At 47.1% G+C, this 22,126-nt stretch overlaps 1 protein-coding gene across 2 annotated transcripts in view; it reads right to left on the bottom strand.

Moving 5' to 3' along the window:
- Positions 1 to 21,466, bottom strand: part of PCGF6 (polycomb group ring finger 6) — a 47,542-nt gene extending 26,076 nt beyond the window's left edge. The window contains exons 1-6 of one of the 2 annotated variants that reach the window (XM_077823248.1): positions 21,086 to 21,466; positions 15,578 to 15,677; positions 14,088 to 14,184; positions 13,274 to 13,329; positions 8,810 to 8,869; positions 6,999 to 7,107 (exon numbers count right to left, since the gene is read on the bottom strand). In XM_077823248.1, the coding sequence (XP_077679374.1) occupies positions 6,999 to 7,107; positions 8,810 to 8,869; positions 13,274 to 13,329; positions 14,088 to 14,184; positions 15,578 to 15,677; positions 21,086 to 21,364 (701 nt within the window). In that variant the 5' untranslated portion in view covers positions 21,365 to 21,466. The remainder of the gene's footprint in view (positions 1 to 6,998; positions 7,108 to 8,809; positions 8,870 to 13,273; positions 13,330 to 14,087; positions 14,185 to 15,577; positions 15,678 to 21,085) is intronic. The other variant, XM_077823247.1, reaches the window with a different exon arrangement.
- Between the last annotated feature and the right edge of the window lie 660 nt (positions 21,467 to 22,126).

Genomic DNA, 22,126 nt, shown 5'->3' with positions numbered 1-22,126 from the left:
AGAAAAAAATCTGCAGGAGACATTAATTCTGCACATGCGCAGTGGCGCAGAATTCCCCAGGAGTAGTACATATATGTTGATTAGTGCAGACACTATCTAGGAAAGAAGGAGAATACCAAATGCTTCAGATGAAAGCAAAAAGGAATTGGCCAACCCCTTCTCCCCCAACAAAAAGAAATAGAGAGCCAAATTTGCAGCTAGTGTAAATCAAGAGCTACACTGGCTTCAATGGAGATACACTGGTTAACACACCAGTTGGTCATCTGGTCCAGAGACTATGCCTGAAAAACAGCACAATACTGTACATTTTAAGGTGGTGAGGGTGAGGCAGAGAAGAATTCCAGCTAACAGTTCAACACAGGAAAAACAAGCTATCAGAGTTTTACCTACTACAAAGTCTCTAAAAAGGATGGCTTTCAGCATGAACAATGCCCACTTCTTCAGGTCTCATTATTTGTGTGTCAACTAACGATGTGTGTGAGAAATAATGCAGCACTTAGTTTGTATTGGAAGAAGCAGAATCAAGCACTGCCCATTTAATGTTTATTGACTATAATTGCTACAGACCACATACACGTAACAGAGAAAAATGTCTTTGCAATGCCTACATGGACCAAGTGTTAGCGTGAAGCTTTAGATTGCTATATTTAGATATCACCATCTCCAGCATGTGCCTACCACGAGATAGAGAGTTGCATAAAACCAGCATTACAATCAGCTACTGAAATGTATTTTAAAAGATTAGCTGCCTTTTCCTAGGTGTAGGGACAGAATCACGCAGGCTAGAATTTTATCTTTCAGAATGCCTCATTTTATTCATTATCTGTATGTGTGTCTGAGATTGGACAGGAGAGTATGGTCAGAAAGATTTTAAAAGGGACTGAAGAATAATGTTATCAGAAGGGGAAATAAAAAAAAGATAGTGATAAGCATTTCCGTTCCAGGAGTGGCTCTCTCTGATCCATTTCCAGTGCTGCAGAAAATATTTAACCATTTCATGAGCACATGATACAAGTAATTTGGGAGCAAATTTTTAATGTAAAAAAACTCTGGCTGGTTGACCCAACCCTTTTAAAGTTTTCTCTAGTCGCTGAGACTTCATAATCTCGCCCTCCATTTCCTGGGCAAGTTATTTCTGATTTTAAGTTTTGAAGAGGAAAGCAGAGCATTTTTTACAACATCTGCAATTCTTAAACATCTGCCTAAGAGCAAAGGTTAAAAAAAAATGACAGTCACCTAAAAAATAAAAGCCCCTTGTTACTGCTGTTACTTTTCTTACTGGCTCCTTAGATTACTGCACCCAAAAGAATGTTTTTGTTGTGGCTCTTTTAGTTTAGGTCTTCACTCTTTTTACTTTTACTTACTTGCTATTTACTTAATTTTTGTACTTCATTCAGTATAGTCAATGAAACCAAACTAGTCAGTTTCACATTGTATACTGAACTTTTGCATAAAACTGTAATGTTTGAGTTGCAAACACTTAAAGGGAAGCTTCAAAATCAAACCAGCAGAAAAACAAATTCAATCAAGCCACACACACACACACACCCTAGATTTGGGATCTAAATTGCCTGACAAAAGTCCTTTTGTACTGATAAAAGAAAAATGCATCTGCTGAGAATCAAAGAAAAAATTAATGGCATAATCTTAAACAAGGGCTAATTTAAATAGATTTACTTTTCTCAAATCAACCCAAACTGCAAATTATTTTATAGTTAAGGACAGTGTCAAGAAGCTGTCTATATAGTCATTAACCATTACTAATGTTCTCAAAAGCATATCTTTCCTTCAAAAAAATTGTAGCATTGATGTGTTGCCTTTAAAGGACATTTTGTGCTAAAACAATATTTCAGTTTTTAAGAAGTTGCAACTTACCAATTACGTATTTATATATCCAGAAAGGTGAAGATTTGTCAACGTACTAGCTGAGCTGCAAAGAATGTAAATGTACCCATTTGTCACTTTATGCTCTGTGCAGGTTGTCTCTGCCACCTTGTGGTGTAATACAGCAATGTTTTCTATCAAGCTTAGGTCCCAATCTTGCAATGGAATGGGCCTGAAGTCAATGGGAACCTGCATGGACTGTGCTAGTGGAACGTATATTGTTATATCACACTGATTATGGTAAAGAAGCACATTAAAATAGGAGTTAAAGGAACATTATTAAGTTTGCAAAGTCAATCACTTAAAAGCTAGGAGAGGCCAGAATCTAAGGGGCCACAAGTGCTCCTTGATCTTTTTGAATAGACGATGTGGCTCCAACCTTTATTTACTACAAAATATTCAGACCTTGCTCTGCACACAGAATTTATAATTTCCTCATGGACTTTTCTATGGTGCTCATCACTATGGGATCCAAGTGCTTCAGAAACATTAATTTATTTTCAGAATGCTCCTGTGAGATGAAGAGTCATTATCCCCATTTTACAGATGGGAAACTGAGGCACAGAGATTAAGATCAAATGTACCCACAAATTTTGGGCGCCCAATTTGAGACACCTAAGACTTGATTGCATACTATAGCACTTCAGATGTTCAAAACACATTGTGACTGCTCAGCACTTCTGAAAATCAGACTCCTGGGTCTTGAGTCAGGGATCCAGAAAAAAGGAACAAATAATTAGTGACCCCCTGTGAACTGTTTTTAAGTGACTTGTGCAGACTCACAGAGAAAGTCTTTGTCAGAGACAGGGATAGAATCCAATTTACCAGGCCAGTATTCAACTGCCTTAGCCAGGATGCCATCCTGTCTCTTCCTGAAATCTCGTCTCATTCACCACATACCTTTCAACTTCTGCAACAAATGAGGCAGAGGTCCTATAGATGTGCTTAATTCACTACATACCCTTAATTCATTCCTAGAGCATGGTCCACCCTGTGTGTGTAATGATGCAGGGGTCCTGTGGAAATATTATGTGATTACATAATTAAATGCAAAATGCAGGGGAACGGGGTGTGTGGGAGGGGGCAAATTAAGATTACACAGGCATTTCTGGCATTTCCTAACTTTTCAGTGCTTGACTTTGCAACTGTAATAATGTCCTTTTATTGTAGAAAGAAAAGGAGTACTTGTGGCACCTTAGAGACTAACCAATTTATTTGAGCATGAGCTTTCGTGAGCTACAGCTCACGAAAGCTCATGCTCAAATAAATTGGTTAGTCTCTAAGGTGCCACAAGTACTCCTTTTCTTTTTGCAAAGACAGACTAACACGGCTGTTACTCTGAAACCTTTTATTGTAGTTTTGTGAGTGCAATTTCCTAGACTTAAAATTAAATAAAAGAAATCCCATCATACTGACACTCACATGGTTCATCAGCAGGGTTGGAACCTTTGGAATGACTGCACAATCCTCAGCCACTTGAGCTAATGGAGTACCAGACAGCAGTAGTAAATTGTCATTCTCTACATGGGCCAGCACTAGAGGAGGATGGGACAGTTTGCTGGATAGTTGTTGGCTAGTACAGCTTGTAAAAATGAAGCTGAAAAGGGTAACTGTAATTTGCTGGAAGAAGCTCAGAGTAGTGAGAAGAGCAGCAGTTTGTCTGTGGGGAGTGGCAATGTGCCTGGTCAGGAGATTTGGGATGAGCCTAGGCAGCCTTGTGAGCTGATGGCTTTGTCTAGTCAGCAGTTTGGGAAGGCGAGGACAGTGGTTTTGCTGGATATTTGCTGACAGCAAGAGAGAGGTGGTGGTGGTGGTGCTTGGGGACGGAGTCATGCTCTAAGGGGGATGGAGTCATCTATCTGCTGCCCAGACTGGGAAACTCAAGAAGTGTGTTGCTTGCCTGGAGCTAGAATTCAGGATGTGACGGAGTGTCTGCTGAGACTGATCAAGCCCTCGGACCACTACCCCTTCATACTTCTCCACGTGGGCACCAATGATACTGCCAAGAATGACCTTGAACGGGTCACTGCAGTCTACATGGCTCTGGGAAGAAGGATAAAGGAGTTTGAGGCACAAGTCATGTTCTCCTCCATCCTCCCTGTTGAAGGAAAAGGCCCAGGTAGGGACGATCCAATTGTGGCGGTAAATGCATGGTTACACAGGTGGTGTCAGAAGAGGGCTTTGGATTCTTTGACCATGGGATGTTGTTCCAGGAAGGAGGATTGCTAGGAAGAGATGGGATCCACCTAACGAAGAGAGGGAAGAGCATTTCACTGGCAGGCTTTCTAACTTAGTGAGGAGGACTTTAAACTAGGTTCGCTGGGGATGGAGACCTAAGCCCTGAGGTAAGTGGGATACCGGGAGGAAACACAAGGGTATGGATTGGATGAGTGGACTATAAGGTGGATAGAAAGCTGGCCAGATTGTTGGGCTAAACGGGTAGTGATCAACGGCCCGATATCTAGTTGACAACTGGTATCAAGCGGAGTGCAGCAGGGATCAGTCCTGGCCCGGTTTTGTTCAACATCTTCATTAATGATCTGGATGATGGGATGGATTGCATTGAACCCTCAGCAAGTTTGCGGATGACACTAAGCTGAGGGGACAGGTAGATATACTGGAGGGTAGGAATAGGGTCCAGAGTGACCTAGACAAATTGGAGGATTGGGCCAAAAGAAATCTGATGAGGTTCAACGAGGAGAAGTCCAGAGTCCTGCACTTCGGATGGAAGAATCCCATGCACTGCTACAAGCTGGGGACTGACTGGCTAAGCAGCAGTTCTGCAGAAAGGACCTGGGGATTACAGTGGATGAGAAGCTGGATATGAGTCAAAAGTGTGCCCTTGTTGCCAAGAAGGCTAACAGCATATTAGGCTGCCTTAGTAGGAGCGTTGCCATCAGATCGAGGGAAGTGATAACTCCCCTCTATTCGGCACTGGTGAGGCCACATCTAGAGTATTGTGTCCAGTTTTGGGCCATCCACTATAGAAAGGATGTGGGATAAATTGGAGAGAGTCCAGCAGAGAGCAATGAAAATGATTAGGGGGCTGGGGCACATGGTTTATGAGGAGAGGCTGAGGGAACTGGTCTTATTTAGTCTGCAAAAAAGAAAAGTGCGGGGGCATTTGAAGCAGCCTTCAACTACCTGAAGGGGGGTTCCAAAGAAGATGGAGCTAGGCTGTTCTCAGTGGTGGCAGATGACAGAACAAGGAGCAATGGTCTCAAGTTGCAGCGGTGGAGGTCTAGGTTTGGATATTAGGAAAAATTATTTCACTAGGAGGATGGAGAAGCACTGGAATGGGTTACCTAGGGTGGTGGTGGAATCTCCATCCTTAGAGGTTTTTAAGGCCCGGCTTGACAAAGCCCTGGCTGGGATGATGTAGTTGAGGTTGGTCCTGCTTTGAGCAGCGGGTTGGACTAGATCACCTCCTGAGGTCTCTTCCAACCCTAATCTTCTATGATTCAGTGGGGAAACTCAGGAATCTTTGGTTCCATTCCAGACTCTGGAAGGGAGTGTCAAGTGGGCACAAACACTTCTGCCCATTCCCCCCCACAAGCTTTACCCCTTCCGTCTTGTTCCCTCTGACCTGTCCCTACCTCAGTGCTGTCTCTTTCCCACATCTGGCTCCTTGACCCAATCTTCACTCTTTAGGTTTCTCATCTCAGTTCCAATCTCCTTCCTCAGTCAATCCTCCTTCTGGGCTTGCTGTCCGAGTCCCAGTCACTTCCCCTCCCCTCAGACAGTCCCACTGTCCTTGCCCAGCCAGTCCCAGTTCTTCCCTCTTGGCTCCTTGTGCGACCTGGTTCTCCCTCCCCAACCACTGGCTCCCAGTGGCTCCTTGGTCTCCTAATCCAATTTTAGTAGCATCCCCCTGCCTTCCTGGCTCCTTGTCCCGGTGTCCTCTGTCCCTGGTTATCTATCCCAGTCTCTTTGGCCAACCAGTCCCAGTTATCCCCCTTCACTCCCAGCTTCTTGTCAGATCTGTCTCCTCCCTTCACCTGGTCCTTAGTCCCAGTCTTCATGCCCAATCAGTACTATTCTCCCCCATCTAGTCATTAGATCACAGTATTCTACCCCCTGCCTGCCAACTGGCTCCCAGTCCCCACCTGTTCTCCTCTCAAGCTCCCATTCGTAGCATCCCATCCCTGACATCCAGTCCCAATCATCTTGCCCATATATTCCCAGCCTCCCCACCCAGATCCCAGTACCAGCCTCTCTTTCTAGCAAGTTGGAAGAAGGTATAAAAAGAGAGACCGTGAAACATCAATTGGCCTCTCTCCCCTCCCCCCAACTCAACCCCGGGAAGAATGTCTGGAGGACAAAAGACTTTGAATTGAGGGATTTTGGTCCCAGGCTGGAAGGGTGCCCAGTCTGTACACTCAGGAACTGTAACCTGATTGTAACATCTGTCAGGGTGAGAAAAGCTGTTCGATTCAACTCTTGCTTAGACTAAAAGTTTAGGATTTAGAATGCGTGTTTACTTTTAATTTTCTTAAGGTAACTATCTCTGACCTTTCTGCCTACCATGTATAATCACTTAAAATCCATTTTTCTGTAGTTAATAAACTTATTTTTATGTTTTAGCCTTACCAGTGAGTTTGTCTAAAGTGCTTAGGAAATCTCAGCTTAGGTAACAAAGGCTGGTGCATATCCACTGTCCTATGAAGAAGTGAAGAACTAAGTAATGAACTTACACTGGTCAGGCTTCAGACCCGTGTAAGACGATACAGTCTATGGTTCTATGAGTTCAGATGTACAAGGCTGGGGAGAACCAGCTGGAGCCTCTATACTGATAGTTCACGACTGGCTGGGAGATCACTCATGTAACACGGTTGGCTGTGTCCCTGCAGGTGTATGGCTGTGTAAGTGTAGTGCCTATCAGAGGGTTGTAGCTTGACATCTGCATCAAAGTGCAAGAAGAACCCAGGCTGGCGGAACGGAGGGTTCAGCAGTCCCACAGTCCAGGTTGCACCCCAAGGACCCCGTTACCACCAGACAGATACTTTTAAAAAAACCCTCCCATTACAGTTATTCCAAAATCTAAGTGTGGTGCTCACATTTCACACACACTTTCTTACAGTTTTACACCTGCTGCAAGTCTTTGTTTGACTCACCCAATGAACTCCAAAAGCAGTGAGACGTCAAGTTCTGGTGGGATTCGAAACACTGATCCCAAGACTTTCCGAGGTCTTCCTCTGCTCACAGGGACTGGCTGTGGGACAGCTAAAGAAATCAAAGTGATGAAAGAATGTATCAGCTGCTGAAGTTCACTGTATGTGATATACAAGTCAAACAATGCGGCATAAATAACCACACAGCTCAACTATGACTTTCATTAATTCAAATACATGTTTAGTATGAGTGCCAATAATGGTATTTTCCTACCATACAGCATACCGTCTTTCTGAACAGTGGTTTATGTCACAATGGGCCATGAAAGTCATTTACACAAGTATCTTTCAACTTCTAACGGTATCTTTAAATATCTTATCTAATAATTTAATTATCTTACCATTTAACTTATTTCTTACCTTAATTACACTTAATGAGACAAAAATGCACACCACACATACATCTTTCCTGGTTCTAGATAAAATATGCATTGTGCAATGGGACAGGCTGAAATCCAACAACAATTTAGATTATTTGTTGAGTGCCAACAATGTGCTTGTTGCTGCACAGCACACAACAAATGAAGACAGCCCCTACCTCAAAGAGTATAAAACCTGGAAAACACACAGAGGTGGCATTGACTGGGAAATCCTGAAGCATAGAAGATAATGTCTGTTTGTTCAGATGTTTTCAGTTATGTTTATTCTCATAGGAATTACCTTAGTGGATCAGACCAATGATCTGTCTTGTCCAATATCCTATCTCCAACAATGGCCAGAACCAGCTACTTAAAGGAAGAAACCTTGTAGTGGGCAATTATAGAATATCATGCCCACAAAAAAGTTTCCTCCTAAACCCTGGTAGCTGGAGGTTGGCTTATGCCTCAGAACAGAGGATTTCTCTCTCTTTCAAAGCTCTTTAGTATTTACTATAACAACGCTTGGATATCCTTGTTATTCATATTGCCATTATGAAAATCGACTATTTATTTCTCCCGTGCTTTCTTTCTCTTAACCAGTGTCTGAGACAGAACAGCACTTTGTGTCTCATATCATGACTAATTATTTTCTTTCTTTCTTTCCCTCGTGAGGGACACTTTGTCAAAGGCCTTTTGCAAATCCAAATAAATTATGCCTACCAGTTCTTACGCATACTATTTTATTGAAATAGTCAAAGAATTCCAATACATTAGTGAGGGACAATTTTCTTTTGAATAAGCTGTATTGGATAGATCCTACCATATCATGATCATCTAGGTGTTTTATACATCTGTTTTAAAATCTTCGCAAGATCAATAAAGTATCAGAAAAGATACTTTGCACTTTTTACTCTTTTCATTAGATGGGTCTCTGATAAGTTCATTGAGCTTCATAATACCCTAGAAAGGTAGAGAAGCACTATAATCTACATTTTATGTACAGAGAAACAAACAGAGAAAGCTAAAAGGACTTGACTGATAAATGACTGAAGATTATTCCAGTGAGTAGCAATTAGTATGTCACAGATAAAATACTGTGCATTTCTGAACTATGTAGTACTGGAATTTATTTGTTGCATTTTCACACTGTAAGACCATCCCTAGTTTTTATTAAATATCTAAATGGTCATGACATATCTTTTACATGCATGCACAAAACCAAAACAATTCAAAATAAATCTCAATAACTTGAAACAGAGTTCAGATCATTGTGGCATTTCTTCCAACAGTGAACCACTATTTCAAAAAGAAAGACTACTGTTAGGAAATATTTAAAATTTTATCTTGTTGTAATACTGTACTTATTCCCCCAAAGTAAAGTAATAATAAACTCACCAGGTTTGGGTACTTCTAGACCTCTTTCTTTATAGAAATCATGCATCTGCTTTTTCTCTCCTGAAAAAATACAAAATACATTGTAAACTGGGCTTTGTTACCTATGGCAAATACAATACCTGGCTGTCTAGTTTCCAATAGCTGCTTAAGGAATTTACTGGAACAATTCCAATTAGCATTAATAGGGGCTTCCCAGGCATCTGTAAGACAGCAGCCCCCTTAGTGTTTCATATTAGAGACAAATTATATTAGATTATGCACAACAATTTAGTACTGTATAGTCTATTAACGAATATAACCAGGACTTGGAAAATTGCCACAGAATATATTGTTTTTGTACCAAATGCTGTATACTATTCCTTAGCTTAATCAGACCTGAGAAACAGTTACTTTGCTCCAACAGCTTTGAAAAGTTTGTGGACTTTTGTTATTGTAGATATACAAAAGGAGCTCATGTTTTAATGGTGCTTCAAGCTGATGTAGATGATCATCCATGATGCATACAGGGGTACAAAGCATTCCAGGGAGATAACCCAGATGGCAAATGGTCATATGCATTTAATCAGACAATGCTTGAAAATTATTATATTATCACCACATCATCACCTTTCTTGGCGTTTAGCTAAGATTGCTCAACTGAATTCTTTATCAAGGCATTCACCGAACAGCCAATAAATCACGAGAGCCCTGCACGGATACAAATTTATATCTGTGGAACTGCAGGGCTGTACCGGGAACCGCAGTGGCAAAATGAGCAGCATGACAGGCCGCTGCTCCCAGGAGCCAGCACCCTGCACCAATAGCTCCTCCGGCATGGCTGTACCACTCGCAGCCATGCCCCCAGCCCTGCCCACTGGGGCAGACATCAAGCTCGCCAACAGTTGCCCCGGTTGTGCTTATGTTTTCAAGCAGCTCGCATGCTCCGAGAGAAGAGTCCCTTCCATGCAGTGGTCTGCATCTCCTGTCCAGGGCAGGGGCAGGGCTGGACTGCGAGCAGTACAACTATGCTGGAGGAGCTGCCCGCGCGAGCGATGGCTGCTGGGAGCGGCAGCCCCACGTGTTGCTCCTTTCGCTGCTGTGGTTCCCGGTAGAGCCCTGCAGCTCCGCAGATACTGATTTACATCTGCGGATATACATTGATATCCACGCAGGACTCTATAAATCACCAACTAATCCGCCATTCATATCCACACATTCCTTACCAACCCCAAACATCGTAACAACCAAATACACTCACAGACTCTTCAGCTATAACCAACCAAAATACACACATCCAATTCCTCACAACAGCATTCAGTTGAATGGGGGAAAACAAAGCTGGGCAGGTGGTATGAGGTGAGAAGGGGGTTAAGCTTGGTCTACACTACAGAGTTAGGTTGACATAAGACAGCTTACATCGACCTAACTATGTCAGTGTCTACACTACAATGCTGTTTAAGTGGTCCGCTACACTGACATAATAACTCCACCTTCACAAGAGGCATAGAGGTTATGTCGATGTAGTTAGGTCAGTGCAGTGTCTGTGTAGACACTGCATTATTTACATTAGCTGCTGGCTGTCAGCCCCAAGGGGGCAGACAGCTGGAGCCTTGCCTGCCCCGCCCAGTGCTGACAGCCCAGGGAACAGGCTCACAGCTGTGAGCCTTTCCCATAATGGCACTGACAGCCCAGAGCCTTGCTGCCACTTCCTCCTGAGGGATTTGGTGGTGGGGACTGCCACTCAAGCTCAAGCGCTCTCCCCCCGTCCCATATCCCTCACCAGGAGGTAGCAGCAGGGCTCACACCAGACGCTCTTCCCCTCCCGCAACAGGACTGACAGCTCCAGCTGTGAGCTGCAGGGGGTGCAATTTCACTGTAGGAAGCCTACCAGGAGTGAAATTGACATTCTTGTCAGTTTCACAGCTGCTATTATTTCACATTTCCTCTCAGGCTCCAGCTGTTAGCCTTGGGGGCTCCAGCTGCGAGCCCCACATGGGGCTGACAGCCCCAAGGTAGCGGCAGGGAGCTCCAGCTCTGAGCTCCCTGTGGGCTGACAATTGGAGCCAAAATGTGAAATAATAGCAGCTGTGAAACTGACAAGAATGTCAATTTCACTCCTGGTAGGCTCCCTGCTGTGAAGTTGAGCCTACTGCAGGCTCACAGCTGGGGCTGTCAGCAAGGAGGTGGGAGGCAGACTCAGAGCTGTGAATCCGGCACCCGGAAGCTCAGCTGTTGGGTGGAGGGGGGCCCAGCTGTGAGCCTGGCACCTGCCTAGCAGCTGGGGAGACCAGCTGTGATCCCCGTGCTTATAGCTGAAGCTGTCAGCCCCAGGGCTGCGAGGCTCCGGCTGTCAGTATTCCACAAAGCCCCACTTCAGTTGCTGGACATGCACTGCTGACAGAAGGCACAAGTGTGGACATGAACCGCCGCTTTAATTACTGTGGTGGCTGTACATCAACTTAACTCCAGTTGATTTAATTTTGTAGAGTAGATAATCCCTCAGTGTGACAGATATTGCAACCACATGTAGTATCTTTGGAGATTACTGTATCAACATTACGAAGGTTCTGTGTAACATTGTGGGCTAGGGACTGTATTCTACTCCATGGAGAAAGTTACTGCAACTCCTCCAGAAACTAAGTACAGCAGGGGGTGATGACTGCCATCTTTGGGACTGTAAAGAGCTCCAGAGAAATACCACGCCAGAGTGCATGTGTTAGATATACTGGTTCAGACCAGCTTCAAGGGATGCAGAGAAAGGGCAGCTTGAACTGACTGAGGGGCCTTTCTTTCGATTCAACAAATGAACATGACCTTTTGTCCAAAGAGGGACCCAATCCTGTTAAAGGGTTGGAACTCTGACCTACCAGACTCCCACAGGGGGGAGAGTAGCAACTTCTGGTACATTTAGTATGTGTTTAGACCTTATCGTATGTTTTCTCAGTATGCTTTTGTCCATAAATAAATGCATTCTGTTTTAAGAGAGCTGTTTGGCTACTGGTAACTCGAGTACACACTGGTCCTTGACCTTGGAGAGAAGGCAAAGACCAGGGTCTGGACTCCTAGTTAGACCTGCTGGGATAAACACAATAAAGTGCAATGTGGGTTGACAGCCTAAATACCTGGTGAGAAGGATGTTAGTCCCTAACCAGAGAGAGGTGACAGCTAGAGCCCTGAAACTTAAAGAGTATACCACACAGGAGGTCACTGGTACAGCTACTCCACAATCATGACACCTGTTTTTATATGACTAAACAGCACCTGAAGTACTTCCCACTTCAATGATGCTTTGTGCACTCAGGAACCTCAGCCACTCTCCTTACTCACACCCCAGCTCATTCCCCATGCTCCCTGCTGCCCAAACTGCTCCCTGGCTCTATAGTATCAAGGATAGTGGGGAGGGGGCATGGAGCAGATCTGGTAAGTCAGGAAAGGAGGCTTCACAGCATTAGAAAATTGAAGTAATTTACAGAACCAGGCTGTTTCAGGAGCTACTCAAGGTGGAACTAAATGAGATTATGATGAATTAGGGGAATTAGTTTGTTATATTTAAAAATATGCAGGTGTGTGCATGATGTCTGGAGTTTGTGGCAACTGTGGTTCTTTAGATATAGGGAGCAAAGCAAAAACAAACACAAAATCCACACACCAGTTACGGTGCAGTCCAAATTTCAAAGAGGGGGCATTTTAAAATTTGTCCTCTGCCAATGTTAATAAACCTGTGAGGAAAAAGATATTATGGAACATTCAATTGTCCCCTGGAGAGTTAGTGTGCAAAGTTTTGTGTGGAAGGCCTGGAAATTAAATGCAATTACTTAAAACTGGTACACACAGATTTTACAAATCTCAATACAAGCTTAACTATGGAGTCATAGAATCATAGATATCAGGGTTGGAAGAGACCTCAGGAGTCATCTAGTCCAACCCCTGCTCAAAGCAGGACCAACACCAACTAAATCACCCCAGCTAGGGCTTTGTCAAGCCGGGCCTTAAAAAACTCTATAGATGGAGATTCCACCATCTCCCTAGGTAACCCATTCCAGTGCTTCACCACCCTCCTAGTCATTATTGATACCATCATAGTGACTACAGTGGGTGACCCACATCATGTCAGAGGACAGAAGTTTCATTGTGTTCATGGACTGTGTGTAATAGCATCTTAGCAGCCTGACAATCACCAATCTGTGTGGCTAGTAGGATTTATGGACAATGCAAAACTAGCTTTTAAGAAAAACATTTAAGTTTGACCATTTTAAGGAGCTGAAATGCAGAAATACGATGAAGTGAGCTGTAGCTCACAAAAGCTTATGCTCAAATAAATTTGCTAGTCTCTAAGGTGCCACAAGTACTCCTTTTCTTTTTGCTAATACAAACTAACACGGCTGCTACTCTGAAACCTGAATTAAAGTGGCTATCAGCTTGTCAGTTCAAGTCCTTCCTATTTATTACGACACCAGGATGGTAATGGAGTGAAAATAGACTTACTGTCCTCCAGATTGACAACTAATTTATACACTATGTCTTGTAACTGACGATCCAACCTAACAAGAAGAAAAAAAAGAAGGAGAATGATCTTTAGTTAGGCAGGACACATTCGCACAATAACATGGACATCTTTTGGGTGTAATATAAAAACACTTAGATTAATCATAACATTTTTGTAGAGGAGCTAAATATATTGCTGAACACAGTACACACCAACAAGAAAATGACAAAGCACCGAACTCTCCCTGTCTGTGTTCAGCTCCTGGCTATAGCACTTCAGGAAAATAAACCACTTGAGCTGAAAATGCATCTTCAGAGAAGGAAGAAGAAATCTGCAGTATATATTCAAAGCTATTGTCAAGTACCTTAGGCTCGCAATATAGGTTTTGTTAAAGTTATACAAAACCAAATGGAAGATTAAGTTGGGAACCCCGGCCAATGGGAGCTTCGGGAGAGGTACCTGGAGGAGCGGCCAGGGCAACACACAGACCCCTGTGCCCCCACTCCCCCAGGTCCCGGCCACTTCCTGGAGCGGCGCAGGGGCAGGACAGAGCAGGCAGGGAGGGAGCCTGCCCTGTCCCTGGTGCGCGCCAGGCTGGAGCTGCTCTAGGTAAATGCTGGGAGGGGTGAGGGAGCCGCGTGGAGCTGGTGGGCTGCAGAAAATAACCTTGCGAGCCGCGTGTTTGAGACCTCTGCTCTAAACACACACAAAAATCTAAATATTACAGGTAAATATAAATGTTTTAAACCTGTGTTTCTTTAACTTTAAAACAATAAACTAAAATAACATCAATAATTGAGATACTCTTATTACCTGATATTATAAAGAGGTTGTGTCTGATGTACAACAATGTTGCATTTTGGGCATCTGTTACTGTAGTAAAAATGTCTTACTATGCAGCTTTTACAGACTGTACAGAAAAAAAAATAGAAAAGCCCATTATATTGTAGCAAATGTTTACTGAAGATAATACAGGAGGAGTAATTAGCTTGAGACAGTGCTCAGACAACAGCAAGTATATGAAAATAAATTAAGCAAAATTAATTAAGTCAATTTAATTTTTATGTAAACATTTCACATGTTGGCAACATTAACATTAGAGTGAATTTAAACTTAGCATCAGTTTAGTGTGAATTTTTAACCCTAACCCTAAATTCCTTCTAAGCTGCATGGCCGCACAGCTGCCTATTAAGCTCCAAGCTGGGGCTCAGAGCTGCGGCAGGGAGAGGGGCCTGTCCCCCAGCACGGACCTGTCGCAGCTGGGAGAGGCGCCTGTCTCCCAACACAGACCTGCCATGGCTGGGGGAGAGGCACCCCTCCCCCGGCCCCAACATGTACCTGCCCCAGACTTGCCACAGCCGGCGGAGAGGCGCTCCTCCCCTGGTCCCAACCTCTTCCCTCTTCCCCGCCCCCAAACCCAGGTGCTGCTGTGGGGAGAGAGAGCTGGTAGGAGTCCTCTCTCCATGCTGTAGCCTCTGGGCAGCTTGCAGCCCTCATCCCAGAGCCTGCAACCCTAGCTGGAGACCTCCCCCCCTCCTCCCCCCGTACCCCAACACTCTGCCCCAGTCCTGAGCCCCCCTCCCACACTCCAAACCCCTCGGCCCCACCCCCATCACATGAATTTTGTTATGTGCACCAGTATGGAGGTGATGTGTCACACATTACCTCCATACTGGTGCACATAACAAAATTCATTCCACACATGCGTGGGAAAAATTAGAGGAGACACTGACCTAACCCATTCTTCTTTTCAAAGCATTGTACAGCTTTCCCTTGTATTTCAAAACAAGCAAACAACCTCACTGGCTGCTACAAGTTAGTGGTGAATTACTAACAGTTTTGGCCTATTATATTAGAAATTGATTTCTCTGCTTTTATGGACCTCTGTCAGCAACAGAAGTTGGCTGGGGGAAGGATGTCTCTGTTCCCTAGTGAGACAAGTTGAATCTCTCTAGTAGCATGTTTGGTTGAGGAAAGGCTGTTTGGAACATTATAAAGGGCGCTCCTCAGCCACGCTACCAGACCTATTTAAATAAACCACAGCTTTTGGCCCATCCTGACAGAAAATACAGGAATCTTGAACAGGCATTTCTGAGCCTGCTACAGTCAAAAACTTTCTGTTGATCTCCCAGAAATACTCAAGAGCCCTCAGCGCACGGTAAGGAATAAGCAGCAAATACCACCATTTTAGACAGGCAATTCCCAGCGTGAGGCCATGAAAATCTCACTCATCATGTTTTGGTAGCTGATCTCTCTCTAAATTTGAAACTAAAATTCTTAAAAAGGCTAACACGGATACTTACATGTATGAAGACACTCTGTAATGGTCGTGGCATCTATAAAATAACCTTTGCAGATGGAACACAAGATGTAAGGCGTCAACTCAGACAGGTTTATCATGCGCTATGAATACAATTGAAATTGTTTGAGAATACAGGTTAAAGCAACAGATTTCTCACTCCAGCTTCTCACAAACTCAAGCCACATTAAGAATGGAAAGATGTGTGTCAATATGCACCACCTGGATCCACACAGCATGGCCCTGAGCAGCAACACTATTTCAAATGCAGCTCCTAACGGTTCCCATCTATTTTTCTGAATTGACCTTTCTGCAAACACAGCAATTCACAGTATTTCACGAAGCACTTCTAAAATGCAAATTATAAACAGCTCCCTTGGGCGTACTGGACAACTCAGAGAATAAGGCACTTTACCAGTACTAACGAAGTGCGGGGTGGTAGCAAGCTAAAATCTTTATCTGAGGAGCGTGCAATAGACTGTGTAATGGGCTCTCAGTTCTGAATCTGAGAAAGTGCTGGCCTTTTGTTTCAACATGTATCTAGGTTCACATAAATACATATTAAGGCAGGGACTGCAATTATACCGCACTGGATTTTGATAAAAAAAGTACATTTGCCAGAGAGGAGAGAGGTATAAGGGAGGAACAAATCCACCAGCTCTTTTCTGACAGAAATCTGTTACTCTGGGCCAGAATGCCTTTCCTTCACAGGACTGGAAGGGTGTCCATCCTGAAATGCAGACTTTTCAAGAGTGTACTTCACAATTTAAGGTGTAATGTTTAAATAAACGAACTCCTCCAATCTAGTCCAAGTCTCCTGCATCATCATTCACCTGCCCCCTTGCCCGCACCTAGTCGTTCTGGGACCTCTGACCCACCATCATCCACAACTTTTCAAACACTTTCAACCTTATACCCACTTCCTGCCCTTTCTTCCCTCTCTTTCATGGAAATGAAATGAAATGCTGGAAATGGCCCATCTTGATTATCACTACAAAAGGTTTACCTGCCTGTCCCCCGATCTCCTGCTGGTAATAGCTCACCTTACCTGATCACTCTTGTTACAGTGTGTATGGTAACACCCATTGTTTCATGTTCTCTGTGTATATAAAATCTCCCTACTGTATTTTCCTCTGCATGCATCTGATGAAGTGAGCTATAGCTCACGAAAGCTTATGCTCAAATAAATTTGTTAGTCTCTAAGGTGCCACAAGTACTCCTGTTCTTTTTGCGGATACAGACTAACACGGCTGCTACTCTGAAACTTTTCATGAAGATGTTCATTGTCTCCATTCCTTCTGTACTCTCCACCATCCTGATTCATTCCATCTCACCAACCTTTGGATACCCCTAATATCTGCTTTCTCTGGTTTTATTCCCATGCTCCGAAAGTCTCTGAAGAAAGTCTCATGACCACTCAGACTTCCTTCACTACAACATCATTCTACCCTTCTTTGCTTCTGCCATCTTCCTTGTCAAACAGCATTAATTCTCCACTCTCATTGATTCCAAAGCCAGAAGGGACCAATGTGATCATCTAGTCTGACTTCCCATATAACACAGGCCAGAGACTTACATGGTCATTGATTCCCATGCCAGCTCTGTCCTCCTTTGTCATGGCTGACAATACCATCATCCTCTTGGTCACTCAAAACTTGGGTATTATCCAGAACTGCCTTCTCTCTAACCACACACATCACAGCTATACCAAAAGCTCACCTCTGCTTATTCTCTCTGTATACATTACTAACTCTCTCATCCAGGGCATTGTATCCTAGCTTAACTATTGCAAACTCACCCCTTCCCAACTTCCTGACATCCACCTGTTCCCCCTCACTTTAAGCATGCTAGGTTCTATCTTGATCCAAACAGCCAGGCCATGCTGCACAATGAGAGCTCTTGTCTCACCTAGGCAGTCTCTCTGTAAGAGGGCTTTGATGGAGATAAAATATTACATGTTGGGAACTGTTGTCAACATAGGCTTACTCCTGCGGTCATTCTGTGCCAAAAATTAAAAATTCCACGCCAAAAAAATTAAAATTCTCCAAACAATATTTTAGAATTCTGCAAAATTCTGCAAATTGTATTTGTCAAATAAATGCGGAGGCTCCAGCATGGCATTGAGGAGCACAGGACACTAGCTGCACAGAGGTGGGAGATCACTGTGCAGCTCTTCTCCCACTTCCCCCAGACACAGATTCAGCGGTGAGGCTGCACCCAACCCTGACATAGAGCAAGGACGGGGCCTGCCCCAGAAACACCCCAGAGCCCTGCCGCTCCATGCCAGGTGCACCAGATAGGCTCAGCAAGGCAGAATCCAAGTGTGGTTTGGCTTAATGTGCAGGGATCCAGGTATGGGTTGAGAGGGTTCTGTGTGGGGCAATCTGGGTGCAGGTGGCTCAGTGGGCAATCCAGGTGTGGAGGGGATCTGGATGCACAGGGGCTTGTTGGAGGGTTCTGGGTGCAATGGTAATGGGACTCTGCAGGGGGCTCCAGGTGAAGGTGGTTGGGGCTCAGCAGGAGGGAAATGGGGAGAATAGAGCTCGGCAGGGGGGTCTGGTTGTGGGGGGCGTCCAGATGCAGGGGAGTGGGACTCAGTGGGGTGGGAATCCAGGTGCAACTGGCTGTGGCTTGGTGGGGATGGGGATCTGGATGCGGGTGGCTCGTCAGGGTGGTCCAGGGGGAGTGGGGCTCATCCGGGGGGTTCTGAGTGCAGGGGGTGAGGCTCGGCAGGAAGGTCTGGGTATGAGGGGGTCTGGATGCACGGGGGTTGGGCGGATAGGGTAGCAGCTCCCTGTACAGGGATCCTTCCCCCTACAGCTGAGGAGCGATGGGTGCAAGAAGCGGGGGGGAAAAGGGGGAAGAGTTTGCAGAGTTTCCTACAGCTGGGGAAGAAATATGGGGGTGGTTTGACACAGCCCTGGATGCTGTGCAAAGGAAGAGAGGGTCCCATCCTCCCAAGCCCAGCCTGGACTAGCAGCTGAGCCCGGCACAGGGCAGGAGCCACCAGCCAGGTCTTCCTCAGTTCTGCCTCCTGCCCCACAGGGATTTGCCTCTCTGCCGGCTGCCCTGGGCACCCAAAATATACTGCTAGGGAGGGTTGCATGACTGCTCTTGTGGCTTCCCTTTGCTTCCTCATCAGAAAGTCATTTATCTGCGGGGAAGCAAATAAATCTGCGGGGAACATAAATTCTGTGCATGGGCAGTGGCGCAGAATTCCCTCAGGAGTACATAGGCTGTACCTCCTGCCTGGCTCAAGCTGAAGAGTAGGGCCTATCAAGAGCCGGGCTGCCTCTCCTGCCTCGCTCAAGCTGGACAGCTGGCATTTCTGAGATTCAGGCCATAAGAACAGCCATACTTGGTCAGCCCAATGGTCCATTTAGCCCAGTATACTGTTTTCCAATAGATGCTTCAGAGGAAATTAACAGAACCGGGCAATTAGAGAATGATGTTGTCCCCTTCCTCTTGTGAGCCAGACCACCCCTTGCTTGGCTTGAGCTGGAGCAGAGCCTGCCAGGAGCTGCTCTTAGTTGATACTGTGTGCACCTCTCCTGGGGTTTAAGGCAGATAGGTGCATGTTGGGTGCTACTGCCTCAAAGTGGGGAGCACCTCCTCTGTGCTCCAGGCACAGCAGTGCATGCTGGGAACTATCCTCTCCTAAAGTCGGGGGCACCTCGCCTGCTCTCCACGCAGAGCAATGCATGCTGGGAGTATCCCCTCATGAAGCAGGGGCATCGCTCTCCAGGCAGAGCGGTGCTTGCTGGGACTATCCCCTCATGAAGCGGGGGCCCTGCTCTCCAGGCAGAGCAAAGCATGCTGGGAGTATCCCCTCATGAAGCAGGGGCATCGCTCTCCAGGCAGAGCGGTGAATGCCAGGACTATCCCCTCATGAAGCAGGGGCATCGCTCTCCAGGCAGAGCAGTGAATGCCAGGACTATCCCCTCACGAAGCGGGGGCATCGCTCTCCAGGCAGAGCGGTACATGCTGGGAGTATCCCCTCATGAAGCAGGGGCATCACTCTCCAGGAAGAGCGGTGCATGCTGGGACTATTCCCTTATGTAGCAGGGGCATCGCTCTCCAGGCAGAGCAGTGCATGCCGGGAGTATCCCCTCATGAAGCAGGGGCATCGCTCTCCAGGAAGAGCGGTGCATGCCGGGACTATCCCCTCATGAAGCGGGGGCATCGCTCTCCAGGCAGAGTGGTGAATGCCGGGACTATCCCCTCATGAAGCGGGGGCCCTGCTCTCCAAACAGAGCGGTGCATGCCGGGACTATCCCCTCACGAAGCAGGGGCCCTGCTCTCCAGGCAGAGCGGTGCATGCCGGGACTATCCCCTCACGAAGCGGGGGCATCGCTCTCCAGGAAGAGCGGTGCATGCCGGGACTATCCCCTCATGAAGCGGGGGCATCGCTCTCCAGGCAGAGCGGTGCATGCCGGGACTATCCCCTCATGAAGCGGGGGCATCGCTCTCCAGGCAGAGCGGCGCATGCCGGGACTATCCCCTCAGGAAGCGGGGGCATCGCTCTCCAGGCAGAGCGGTGCATGCCGGGACTATCCCCTCAGGAAGCGGGGGCATCGCTCTCCAGGCAGAGCGGTGCATGCCGGGACTATCCCCTCACGAAGCGGGGGCATCGCTCTCCAGGCAGAGCGGTGCATGCCGGGACTATCCCCTCACGAAGCGGGGGCATCGCTCTCCAGGCAGAGCGGTGCATGCCGGGACTATCCCCTCACGAAGCGGGGGCATCGCTCTCCAGGCAGAGCGGTGCATGCCGGGACTATCCCCTCACGAAGCGGGGGCATCGCTCTCCAGGCAGAGCGGTGCATGCCGGGACTATCCCCTCACGAAGCGGGGGCCCTGCTCTCCAGGCAGAGCGGTGCATGCCGGGACTATCCCCTCACGAAGCGGGGGCATCGCTCTCCAGGCAGAGCGGTGCATGCCGGGACTATCCCCTCATGAAGCGGGGGCCCTGCTCTCCAGGCAGAGCGGTGCATGCCGGGACTATCCCCTCATGAAGCGGGGGCCCTGCTCTCCAGGCAGAGCAGTGCATGCCGGGACTATCCCCTCACGAAGCGGGGGCCCTGCTCTCCAGGCAGAGTGGTGCATGCCGGGACTATCCCCTCATGAAGCGGGGGCATCGCTCTCCAGGCAGAGCGGTGCATGCCGGGACTATCCCCTCACGAAGCGGGGGCATCGCTCTCCAGGCAGAGCGGTGCATGCCGGGACTATCCCCTCACGAAGCGGGGGCCCTGCTCTCCAGGCAGAGCGGTGCATGCCGGGACTATCCCCTCACGAAGCGGGGGCCCTGCTCTCCAGGCAGAGCGGTGCATGCCGGGACTATCCCCACATGAAGCGGGGGCGCTGCTCTCCAGGCAGAGCGGTGCATGCTGGGAGCTGCTGTCTCTATTGGGAGAGGCTGGTGGTCACATGGGCTTTGTCTCGAGGCGCGATTGGACCACCCTCCCCGCCCGCTCTGCCCAGCCCGGGCCTTGGTGTTTGGTGGCCCCCCCATTACCTCACGCTCAGCGTCCGAGTCCAGCTCCCCCTCCTCCTCTCGGCAGGCCCCGAAGCCGGCCCCGGGGCCCCCCTCCAGCTCCTCTTCCTCCAGCTCCTCCTCCTCTTCCTCCCCGCTGGATTCAGAGCGGCTCCTCTCGAAGTCGAACTGGAGGGAGCCGGCCCCAGAGCAGCCAGGGGCGCCCCCGACCTCCAGCTCCTCCTCGCCCGGCCCTAGGCCCGCCCCATCCCCGCCGGACAGTCCCGAGATCACCGAGCCGACATCCACCTCCATGTCCATGGCTGCGGGGGGCCGGGGGGGGGGGTACTGCAGCGGGATCGGCAGCCCGGCGCCGGAAGGGACGACGGGAAATGTAGTTCTCAACCCCTCTTCTGCGCTCGCCGTTCCGCCGGGACGGCGCGTGAAGCAGTGCGCATGCGTGCTAACAACGTGGAGAAGCACGCCGGGAATCGTAGTGTACTTCGCCTCGATGAGCTTGCGACTGTGCACATGCGCCATGAACGCTCAAGGGATGCTGGGAAATGTAGTTTTTAAAATTGCTGTGCTCTTTCTGCACACCCACCTTTCCCTAGCCAAGAATTAAATGTCAAGCTACGAAGTGGGCATTAAAGGGCATTAAATATCCCCTGGCAACACATTGGTCACAAAATCCTGCATTCCAGAGAGGATTTTACTAACTGCCCTTAAAATTAATAGAGACAAGGTTGGGGATGTAATAATATCTTCTATTGGACCAATGCTGTTAGTGAAAGAGACAAGATTTCTAGTATACACAGAGCTCTTCAGGTCTGGGAGAGATACTCAAAGGGAGAGCTTTGGGGTGGCAGTCTAAAAGCCAAGGGCAGACACTGCCATATCTTAACATATAGCGCAAGCAATAATGGTGACAGATGAAAGAAATGGGAGTGGGAGGAGACAAAATCCAATCCCTATCTGGGAAGACAGTGCAGATTTGGTCCTGATCCTGAAAGTTTCTCAGGCTGGTCAAATTAAGTCATTCAGGCTCCCCACAGGGGCAAGGGGCTGCTGTCATGGAACAAT

The sequence above is a fragment of the Eretmochelys imbricata genome, chromosome 7, assembly GCF_965152235.1.
Source record: "Eretmochelys imbricata isolate rEreImb1 chromosome 7, rEreImb1.hap1, whole genome shotgun sequence".
Classification (NCBI taxonomy): Eukaryota; Metazoa; Chordata; order Testudines; family Cheloniidae; genus Eretmochelys; species Eretmochelys imbricata.
This window is presented reverse-complemented; position numbering and strand designations above follow the sequence as displayed.